This window comes from Arachis hypogaea, chromosome 2, assembly GCF_003086295.3.
Source record: "Arachis hypogaea cultivar Tifrunner chromosome 2, arahy.Tifrunner.gnm2.J5K5, whole genome shotgun sequence".
NCBI lineage: Eukaryota > Viridiplantae > Streptophyta > Magnoliopsida > Fabales > Fabaceae > Arachis > Arachis hypogaea.
The window spans coordinates 85,646,571-85,658,510 of NC_092037.1; the positions used below are offsets into that span (position 1 = coordinate 85,646,571).

Here is an 11,940-nt window from a genome sequence, read left to right on the forward strand (position 1 = left end):
TTTATGTGTTTTTATGTTTATATATATTTTTTTGGTTTCTCACGATATCTCCTAATTCATATATATATATATATATATATATATATATATATATATATATATATATATATATATCAAAACCAAATGTTAATTTTAGTTTGGTTAATATATTTCATCACTACTACGTTAGAAATAAAAATTGGTAATTTAAAACATAATTAAGAATAAAAAATCAAATTTTATGTTTTATACATTATATTTTTGTATCTTAACTTTAACAAGAAATATATATATATATAATATATACCCATTTTGGTCCTCAAAGAATTTTAGACTGGACACTTTAGTCCCCAACTAAAATTAATTACTCGATTGGTCCCTAACAATTAACTCCGTCAGTGACTTAAGTCCTTTATTCCGTTAATTCTAACGGAGGACAAAATAGTCCCTGACAACTCTAACAGGGGACAAAATGGTCCCTGATCTCCTTTGTTTGGAAACGACACTGTTCTCTCCCAATTTTCATCATATCTCGAATAACACTAACAGTTTAATACTGTAACTTCAAACTACACAATGCACACTCTATAAATTTAATGTTCACAAGAAAAAAATCCTCAACTTATTCTCAACCAATTCATACTCAGGAAACTAATGTCTATGTCTCTCAGCTAGTTGTCGTCTTTGATGGATCCCATGAATCTAGACGGCAAGTCTGATTTGTTAAGACTCGTCGTTGTTGTTGCCATCTCCCTCCTCCTCTGCCCTAACATCTCCATGACCACATTGTCCACCATTCCGATCACTTCCTTCAGCTTCTTCTCCGAACCAATGTTCAGTAATCGCTTCAATTTCCATATGAGCGGCAACGGCGACATTGTTCGTTGTAATAGCTTGGATGCGAGGTTGAAATTGTCTGCCAACTTAGACTCCGGAAAAGAAGGAATGAAGCACTCGGTGTCTATTTGAAATGAGAATTTGCATATGATGTCAAAGGAGAATCTTCTCATGATGTCCTAACGTCCAACAATCTATATTGGTTGGCGAAGAGTGGAGAAAGGTGTGCCCTTAGAGTAGTTGTAGAAATTAGTCTTGAGGATGTCGTGGACGTTGTCGGGGTTAGGTGATGTTATCAAAGACGTGCAAGTGGATGCTTTTGGTGGGTGAAGTGCAGAGGAGGTGGATGTACCAGTCACAAAGATTTAGAAAGTGTGTGGTCCATGACATCTTGAGGTAGGTGCGACACGTGTGACAATTACACCATGGCTTAATCTTGGAGCTAAAGAGGAGGAAGGAAAAGATGGAAAAAAAGACTGTGAAAGTGAAGAAGAAGAGTATGAATGTTAGGGTTATGCGAGATATGATAAAAATTGGGGAAGAATAGTGTCGTTTTTGAATAAAGGGGTCAGTGATAATTTTGTCCCTTGTTAGAGTTGTCAGGGATTATTTTGTCTCATGTTAGAGTTTTCAGGGACTATTTTGTCTTCCGTTAGAGTTGACGGAGCCAAGGACCTAAGTGACTGACGGAATTAATTATTAGGGACCAATCGAGTAATTAATTTTAGTTGAGGACTAAAGTGTCCAGTCTGAAATTCTTTGAGGACCAAAATGGATATATACTCTGTATATTTATATTACCACTGTATTTATCTAAATTTATGTCTCAAATTCTCAATAAGTAAACTATAAACGTAAACTAGCGATTTAATAATTAATATTTGGTAAAAACTCAAGTGAAGTCGATTTCACGTGAAGATGATACCCGAAAGTCGTTAGATAATTTGACTGATTTGACTAATTTGACTAAATTTTCATCCAACGACTCTCAGATATCAACTTAATGTGAAGTCGACTTCACCTGAGTTTCCACCTTAATATTTATATCTCAATAAACAAATACAGTCCAAAGTTTAAGTTGGTAGCGTTCAAGTATATCCAATACCGACAGATAAAGACTCTAGCCCCGAACCACTTCGCTTTTGTGCTCAACTTCTCTCCGAAGAAACAAACGCCTTCTGTGTCAAAATTCAAAAGAAAGAAAGAAAAGAACCACAACACTCTGTTGACTCCTCTTCACTCCGGAAGCTGAAAGCTGAAACGCAGTGTCACAAACGTTAGAATCATAAACCGACAATGGCTACGGATAAGTCGGTGATGGCGGTCATAAGGGCGGCGAGGCCTTCCTTTCGAAACGACCACGATAAAGCAGCGTTTGCCGTTCACGCCACCTTCCTCTCTTCCGGCTACCTCCTCACCGCCGCCGGCCCCCAAGCCCTCTCCGACGACGCCCTTTCGCATCCCTCCACTGGTAACACTTCCACTAATTCCCCGTTTTGTTCTCTCTTTTTTCTTTAACGAAATCATTTAATTTCGATATATTTTATGTGAAATATCCAAATATCATTAATTATCACTCTTCTTTAGTGAAAAAAATTGACAATTCTGTTTTCTGTTTTCACTTCTTTCTTTGCAAGAAACAGAAAACATAGAAAGTAAAAAGGCAAACCAAACGTGCCCTAAGTTTGTAGCACTAGCTATGTAGAACAATTTTCATCTAATCGGTGTAAGAGAGTTTTATTGGATTATGTAATCGGAAGTTTCCGTTTTTGACTTTAAAAATAGTGACGATGTGAGTCATGTATTGTTGATAATGTGAAAATATATAATTAGATGTATACTTAAGATTTGTTTATGCTGGCGGTGCATACAATTCAAATCCTCAGATATTTTAGGAACATTTTATCCATCAAGATTGAATATGTGTATTTAGCCGTTCAACATGTACTTTAAAAGATTATTTGTTCTTGAGTTGATGATTTATTGAAAACCATCAAATACTGATATGTGATTGATCGAGTGAATTACAGAGGTTCATTATTTAGATTATAAAGTAAATTTGAGCATTCTAAGGAGGTAGCTGTTAATGAACCATGATAACCACAAATAATGGCAATTCATGCCCGAAAACTGCACTATCCTTGGGCTTCCATACTAATCTGAGGATCAAGTCAATTAAGCTGAAGTCAGAAGATACCTTGTGGTGTCAAGAGAAGATGTAGCAAATTGATATATGCAGCCTGAATCTTATAATTAGCATTTACTGATCATTTTTAATGTGGTTTGTGATTGTGTGTAGAGGAGGTGTCTGGAGAGAACTGGAACCAACTAGACCAAGAATATGCCTTTGTTTATGTCAATCCAGAAAAGGTTTCAAATAAAGTGCTGGTAAAGTGCCTCGTCATGAATGAGAAGTTACTCATTGATGCCTTGAAGGAAGGGTCTTCTGACCCTGCACACCTTGAGATTTGGTAAGCCTCTTTTTTCTCCCTTCAAGCTATAAGTTCTTCAAGATTTTGCTTTCATTTGCTGCATTGCAAAATTAAAATTTTTGTAACTGACCAACATGGTTTTCTTTGTTCGTGTTGAATTGGGCTGCGTTGGAGTTTGGAGCTTCTATTTGTTGATGACTTATTTTATTACTCTTTTTAATTAAATAAAATGTCCATTCTTGATCGAGGAAGACCAGAAACTAAAATATAATGGCTATGGTGGGGGCAAAAAAATCATACATGATTTTTAATGAAAACCGAATTGTGATTTGAAAACCATTTGAAATCAGAGTTTTTACTATGTATTGTCAACTTTTACCCTTTTCCCCCATTCCTTTCTTTGTCACATCAAATATTAAGATAGAATAGTTAACGGAATAAAAACCACCAGAAATATTTTGTATATTCATTCTATGCTGCAAATTTCAAGCTTGTGTGTATTGAGTTTTGTTGCTCAAAGGTTATCTGCTTTTCTTTCTGGGTGAAGATTTTCCTGTGTCGGATATGTTGTGAAAATTAAAATTTTCTATGGTTAATCGTACTTGTGAATTTACGGTTATGTCATGATCTGGTGCTTTGATTTTTCTACATACAGTGTTAGGGATTATACTATAGCAAATGAAAGCAGCAATTATTCTGAGCAATTCAAGAATTTGGAGCAGCTGGTGAGAAGACTAAATCAGGATATCTTAGCCAAATTAGATGGCTCCTCCACTTCCAGTTCAGCAAGTAATCCTCCACGGTACATATGGTTTCATGTCTCAATCACCTCTTTTTATCTTTTCCTTTTGTAAAATCTTCCTTCTTCCTTTTTCAACTTAAGAATGATGTGTAATATATTTGTAGAAGTATTAGGATTTTCCTATTTCTGTTCTTTTATGTAGTTCCTGAGTTTCATGTATATGCCATCAAATATGCATTTCATTGTGTAGTTATAATATACTGATTATGGGTAATTGTGGTATTCTGTTACTATTCTCAACATTTTTAGCTATTTACATCGATACCAGATTTGCAGACAGTTTTCAATGAAATATTTTATTCTTCTGAAAGTTTCTGTTATGTTTTATTTAATAAGCCTTTTTCTTTTGACTTTTTTGTGTGCATTGTGCTAAGTTGTGTAGTACTGAAAATTGCATGATTTTTTTCCACTTTGAAATTCAAGATATTTGATTACGCTGCCTATATGTTTTATCTATATATCAGATTTCTTGATTGATTCCTAGTCAACGAACATGATCCAATTCTAGGAAATGAAATTTTGATTTGATGCCCATTTTGTGGCTGAGTAATCATATTTCACTTTTTACTTGAGGTTGTGAACATGTCAACTCAGCTGTCCTTGTCCTTTTGTGTGCACAAAATAAACCATGTAGGATAACCAAATGAATTGAACTTCATTTTCCTTGTTCTGCAATCGAGCACAGGTGCAAAATGTTGTACTGAGCACCTACACGCACAATTTCGAGCCAGGATATGAAACTTGTATAAATCAAAGTCTCTACTCACATTGAAAATAAACTTTTGGTTGTACTTTCATACTTTGTATTAAACGATTGTTTGCATATGATGATTTTGAACGTATGATTTGTTTCATCAGATATCCTCTTCACTAAATTTTATCATTGTACTTTACAGATCTGGATCAAGAGAAGCAAGGCAAGAGATACACGAGCCTCCTGTTGGATTTGGTGGACATGGTGGTGCTCCAATTCATCCCTCTGGGTAAGGATTTGCCTATTGATATTATGATTTCAATGTAGTTTGTCAAACTGCTGTTATCAGCCTTGAATGATTGAATTCCCTCAATAGGAGAGATTTTTTTAAGGGTCTAAGTAATTGAAATATTTTTTGTTGTTTAGTTAATTGTCCATGTTTGTAATGTGAGTAGGCAGGGTTAATGATGTAGCATGATTATGTTCTACACCAATTGTGATCCTTTAAAATAAGTATCCCTGTGAAGTGAAAAAAGTGAGTTCACACTTGGATTAGTAACTCCCGTTGGGCATGGATCCCATGAAATTATCTAAAGGGAGTTCTTATTTTACAAGAATATTCATTTTAGTTGATCCAAATTTGTTCTACATATAATTACCGTTCCTACTAAGTCAAGGATTTTTAAATCACATTAACCATGATATCATATTCATCTTTGAACTCTCTTATGACTTAATAATTTTAGCAAGCCTTGTCCATTTATTTTCCCAACTGGTGCAAACCAGATTCCTAGGCAAATGGTCAGTTGCTAGCTTGTAGACAGGAATGGTGTGCCATTTGTTTAATTTGTGTGTCTAGTGTTTGTCAAGATCAGTTTATATGCACTTAGTATATTTGATAGAGCAATTGGTTAACTTAGTTGCTTCCAAGCTATGCCGTCGTTATTTACCATCTTCACTATCTTCTCTTCATATAATATTGTTCAACCTTGCATCGATCAATATTTTTCATGTTTTCTTTAGAGTTATATATCCTCCCGTTAATCCAGTTGGTGGTAGTGATCTCTTTCCTGGGCCTCCTGCTGGAGTGTACCCTACATGGTATGTCTTCAATATACTTTTTGGTTTTTCTTTCAAAGTTGTTAGCTCCATGTTAAAGTGTTCTTTAGTGTTTCATTAAGTTGAAACTCTTGTCGTTGATTTCAGGGGTGATCCGGGCACTAGTGGCAGTATGCTTGTAGGTATGTATCAAGTAAAATTTCCGATTTAAATACAATTATAACAAACATGGTTTCCCCTCGATATTTGCAATGCTGAGTTCTCAACTTGGAAACAGGACCTAATGATCCCCGTTGGTTTGGTGGAGAACCCCCTTTCCCCGGAGGACAACCGTAAGCTATCTGTATCTCATTCTTCCTGCATTGCTCTCCTACTATGATTTCTCATCTTTGAGGCTCACATCTGTGGTTTCATTTATCAAAATAGGGGAGTCCCTCCTGGTGTTCCGCCGGGTGCACGGTTTGATCCCTTTGGCCCACCTGATGTTCCTGGCTTTGAACCCAACAGGTTTCAGAGGTATGGTTTGTTATTTATTATACGTCATTTTGAAGCTATTTATTTATTAGAATTTAAGTTCGATGTATTATCAGCGTAAAATAATTTTACATGTGCATCCAATTATTTAAAGCTATATCAGTCACCAAAAAAAAATTATATAAAGCTATATCAGCAAAAATAACTATTTTTTACATTAGCCGCGTAAATGGTCATCTAAAAGAACGGATGGGATTGCACTACTATGTAAACTAGATTAAAAGTTAAGATGTGTTTCCCTATCATGTCTTGTTTGCTTTTGACGAGAAACTGAACATATTTGGTGAGGAACTGAACATATTTGGTGAACAAGGATTATTGTTATTACACGGAATGCTGAAAACTTCAGTTGTCTTATTACTTTTCATATTTTGATCGATGAAAAATTACCTCTAAGATTATGTTCCTCGCAAGGCTAAAAGTTATGCCTTTTAAGGCTTTAACAAAGCAGCTGTTAGGGATAGTTAAATATGACATCAACTACAAAATCAATATATCATGTGTGTTTGTGTGAAACACTCAAAGACTGAATTCAAATTTTCTTCTTTCTCTTATTCTTTTTCAGGAGGCCACCGAGGCAAGGTAATAATGTTCATCCAGATTTGGAACATTTTCGGAGGGATGGGGATTTTATATAGTTACCGAAGATCACGTTGTACAGAGAACTGTTTAGTCATCTTTGGAAGTTGGAACATCCATCTCAGTTTTTGTAATTTTGGATAGAGCAATGTTAGGGGCCAGCAATATTTGTGATTGGTAGCCATCAATTAATAATCAATGAGGATTTGATGGTGAGATTGGTGTGAGATTTCATCTAATGGCTCACTTATCTCTGAAATAAATTAAAAAATAAAGTAATTACATAAAATTCTTAAACGTTATTTCTTTGGAACTTAACAATGCGATATTAGATGAAAATCAATTTTTTCATTAATTTTCTGGTTAATTATCTGGATGGTGTGATTTTTTCATATTAGGTACATGGTATGATTCCCAAAACATCTATTTTATAAACATAAAATGTATGTCACTAATATCTGGTGCAACATCCTTTTTTTAATAAATAACACATGACAAACCCAAAATTGTGGTGCCCACTTCTAGTTTCTTTTGACTCTCCTTCTGCCCCTTCATCATTTTCAATAGTTTGTCATCATCAATTTCAACTTACGGATTTTTTCTTTCTTGTTAATATACAAATTTTAACTTCATTGTCCTGAATTTTTACTTTGATTAATGTATTTAAATGTGTTTGATTATAATTGCAATAAAATTTTATTATAAATGTTAAACAATTTGGTTATGTAGTTTATTTACTATAAATGAGAACCTCGTTTATATTTCTTTTATGGGACCACTTCGATATTTATCACTATTCTAGAAATGCACGTAAATAAAATATATTTTTGTGTTCATGAGAAATGAAATTTTTATGAAAATCTTGAACTCCTTTGATAATCATACAATGTAAGTGGAAGACAAAATTTTGCATGACAATTTTAGGGTATATAAACATTTTTCCCAAATGGAAGAACCAATCTATGTCAATATAAGTTGGTTTGGTCAAAATCCAATTGAGATTTAATTCTAAAATGAAGAAAGTTAGTTGATTGGGGTCAGATCATGTTAAGATTTTTAAGTAGCTAGGTCCAAAAATACTCCCAACCCAAAATACACCTTTAAACCTAAGAAAAAGAAAAACTAACTAAGATTTTAATCTTTGTTGTTTTTGTCACTAAAATATATAAATTAGAAAAAGAAAGAATGGAGATTTTAAATTAGATATTTTAATCTCAACGATTTTTTATTTACTAAGTCTTTCATAATTATTCTTGTCAAACACGTTAGAGAAGTATTTATTAATTAAAAAATTATAAATTTATTTTTATTAAAAATATTATTTATATACCAAAATTAATCACTAAAATTAGTTACCAATATATTTGCATATAAATACATGTGTAGTTTAATTTATTTTTAATGTATATTTATATTCTAACATGTATTTTATACTAATAACTGACTTTAATAGCTAATTTTGGTGTTAGCATAACCGATTCTTTATATATACATCTTCTTTTGCCAAATGAAATAATACTTTAAAAATAACTGTTCTAAATCAAGATAACCAAAATTTATCTTCTTTTATTATCAGTTTTTTCAATACGGCTCACTTCTATTGCTTCCATGAGTCTCCTTACATGTTTTTTTACTTCTCTTCTAACAAAATAAAAATATGAGATTATAAAACATAACCATATCATAAAATATAGGACACTTTAATAGATATGAAAGATATCTTATTGATGATATCTAGCCAAGGAAGCTGACACGTATTTCCATACATATGGACTACAATATTAACACTTTCTTTCAAGGCGCATAAGAGAAGGACTTAAATCTTTTGCATTAGAATGAATGCTATACAAAAATGTAACTGTTAATTCAAAAATAAAAATAAAAGTTAATGTTATAGTATTAGATTTGTAATGATTGCATATATTTTTTTATATTTGATTACATTGTTTATTATTAACAATTTCTTTTTTATATAAATATTTTGATCTTTTCTTAAATAATTTTTATAAATAATTTATATAAATAAATTAATTAAAAACTAATATTAAACAAATGTCTTAAATTAAAACTGGTTGCGTTTTTGTCTAAAACATATCTATAGACTGAAATGTATTAGGTGTTTACAGTCATCAACGCATTAATGTGTTTACAGATTAGGTACCAGCTGCCACGAACCGTTAGAATAGAGCATCCATTCTATAGTACCCGGGGCTTAGTAGGGGACAACTTTACACAACTTGGTTCAAAGAGATTTTATGATCGAATTGATTAAGTTATAGGATCATCAGGTTAGTTCAACCGATAAGTTATTAGTTAAACCGTTTAATCTAGTCTTATATAAATAAAAAATAATTAAAATTTTAAAATATATATTTTTATTAACATTTTAAAAATATTAAACTATTTTAAAAAATAATATGAAACAAGAATAATAAATATTTTGTTATTTTTATTCTATTATAAATATTTTTATTTTATTTTTGTATTAAAATAACTATTATTTTTTAATTTTAATAATTTATTAATTAATTTATATCTATTATATTATTATATACTACAAATATTTATTAAAAAATAATATTAATATATATATTATATAATTATGAAAAGAAAAGATAAGTAAGTTTATAATTATTATTAAATAAAAATATAATTAAAAATGATCTAATTTATAACTAAAATTAAAATAATTAAATAAAAATAAATTATTTGATAAAAAATATTTATATATATATATATATATTATAATTTGCGTATAAAATGATAAGGAACACAACAGCCTAGCGGCTGTGATGGCGTTTTGTTTCCTGTTTTTGGGTGTTTTAGAAAAAGTTAAAACAGGAAACACAATAAAATTATACAACTCTGATCAGAGCTCCAATCATTTGGTAAATTCTGCTTCATCACGTTTATCTTTTTCCTAACAGATCAATCACAATATTAATCTCCCTTTTAATAAGATTAAATTAAACCTCTTAATTAAAATTTAATAGTCCAATGATAGATTAGTAGATGAGAACTAATATAAATATATTAATATAATTAATAATTAATTTAATTAGTTGATGAAAATATTGTATTTGATTGTGATTGAGATACTGATGTAATTTGCCCAATTTTTTTTATAGTCTATTATTATGTATCTAATCTAGTATGTATGTACTAAATATATGTAACTATAATTATACCGTTATATAATATATATTGAAATATAAAATATATATTTTTATATATAAAATATTATAATTAATTTGATAATTAATTTTTTTGTGTATATATAATAATTTTATTATGTATCTATCTGCTATTATCTTTAATGCACAAAAATTGGAATAGAAAAAAACGTGTCAACTCTTCTGCATTACTTGCATGCAAATAATTTTTTTTTGGTAATTTATCTGAATAAAATAAATAAAATTTAAAATTATATAAATATTTTAAATTAAAATTAGTTACATAACTTATTTGAAATATTTTTATATAAATTAAATAAAATTTAATTTAATTTACATTGTTTATATGTAAATTGAATTAAACTGATTCAATTTATTATATATGTTTTATACTAATAATAATTGATTTAATTTACTATATATGTTTTATACTAATAATAATTGATTTAATTTACTATATATATATATATATATATATATATATATATATATATATATATATATATATATATATATGTTGAATCAATAAAAATAAGGGGCCGGGGAGAAGAGAAGCAAGTTCACTGCAATTACATGTCTTAGGAAAAAAACGCATCTTATACTTTCAACTGTGAGCATCATGAGGGTTGCATCCAATAAATGATTAGATTTCTTATTTTAGTTTGGGTTTCGTTCTATTGAAAATAAAATTTTATATATTTTAATTTAAGATCATTTCTAAAGAAATTAGCTCAAATAAACGATTGTTTATTATTATTATTATTATTATTATTATTATTATTATTATTATTATTATTATTATTATTATTATTATTATTATTATTATTATTATCGTGCTTTGATATTCATTTCATTTAATTTGCGTTATGCAGGAGTAATACTTCATTTTTTCTTGTAGACAACATGAGAAAACAAAATATAGATAGGTTTTAATAATAAAAATGCTTAATTTGTGATTTATAATGTACGAATACTAATACATATACAAAATATAATATGACACGAAATATATTGATACACAAATTTTAAAATTTTATAAAATATAAAAATATACATATATATAAAATATAAAATAATTTTTAAATAAATTATAATAATATTTTAATATTTTATTAATATTAAAATATAAATTAATTTTTTAATTATTTTTAATGTTTTATTTTAATTATATAAAATATTTAAAATATTTTTTATTTTAATAATAATAATATATAATATTTTTAAATTTATTTTAAAAATACGTGTTAAAAATAAAATTTGATATATATATTAATACAGTAAACATGTATAAAATAAATATTAATAAATATTATATTTAAAATGTATGTGATACACAGACACAATAACTCAATAGTCACGTATCCATGTTTTTAAACTTGTGATAAACTTGAATATCAAAGAAATCGATATATGGATTTGTTTTAGGGGGTTTATCTTCTGGATTTTTTAAGCTATAAACATCATCTTCTAGATTGTTTAACTTAGTATATGCAAATGAGAAAAAAGTCAACGGAGTTACCCCTATAATTTAGTTTTGTCCCTACTAATTAGAAACAAGGACCCGCTTACATTAATTTAAAGAACAAAACACATTGCGTTGATGCAGTAGCGATGCATTAAAACTAAGTTTGAATACTATGTTTACGATATAAATATAGAAATTGTAGACAAAGAAATTAGTTTAATTGTAAAAATAGAGACAGCGATATAATATAACTTCTTATTTTTGAGACATAACTTTTTTTTATTTATTCATTAAAATTTACCGACGAAAGATATTTGTCTTATTTGCTTTTATATTTATGCTTATTGTTTGTTAATTATTTTATTAGTTTCTAAAGTATTATTACA

At 29.3% G+C, this 11,940-nt stretch overlaps 1 protein-coding gene across 1 annotated transcript; it reads left to right on the plus strand.

Moving 5' to 3' along the window:
• Nucleotides 1–1,883: 1,883 nt before the first annotated feature.
• On the plus strand, nucleotides 1,884–7,205 carry LOC112748717 (probable proteasome inhibitor). The gene is made up of 9 exons (XM_025796963.3): nucleotides 1,884–2,287; nucleotides 3,116–3,287; nucleotides 3,904–4,050; nucleotides 4,947–5,033; nucleotides 5,768–5,845; nucleotides 5,951–5,985; nucleotides 6,081–6,135; nucleotides 6,230–6,319; nucleotides 6,903–7,205. The coding sequence occupies exons 1-9, from the start codon at nucleotides 2,113–2,115 to the stop codon at nucleotides 6,973–6,975; spliced, it is 912 nt and encodes a 303-aa protein (XP_025652748.1). The 5' UTR covers nucleotides 1,884–2,112; the 3' UTR covers nucleotides 6,976–7,205.
• Nucleotides 7,206–11,940: the final 4,735 nt, after the last annotated feature.

Coding starts and splice junctions, on each gene's coding strand:
- LOC112748717 (XM_025796963.3), top strand. CDS start 2,113: ATGGCTACGGATAAGTCGGTGATGGCGGTCATAAGGGCGGCGAGGCCT. Junction 5,846..5,950: donor GCTGGAGTGTACCCTACATG/GTATGTCTTCAA, acceptor CGTTGATTTCAG/GGGTGATCCGGGCACTAGTG. Junction 5,986..6,080: donor TAGTGGCAGTATGCTTGTAG/GTATGTATCAAG, acceptor ACTTGGAAACAG/GACCTAATGATCCCCGTTGG.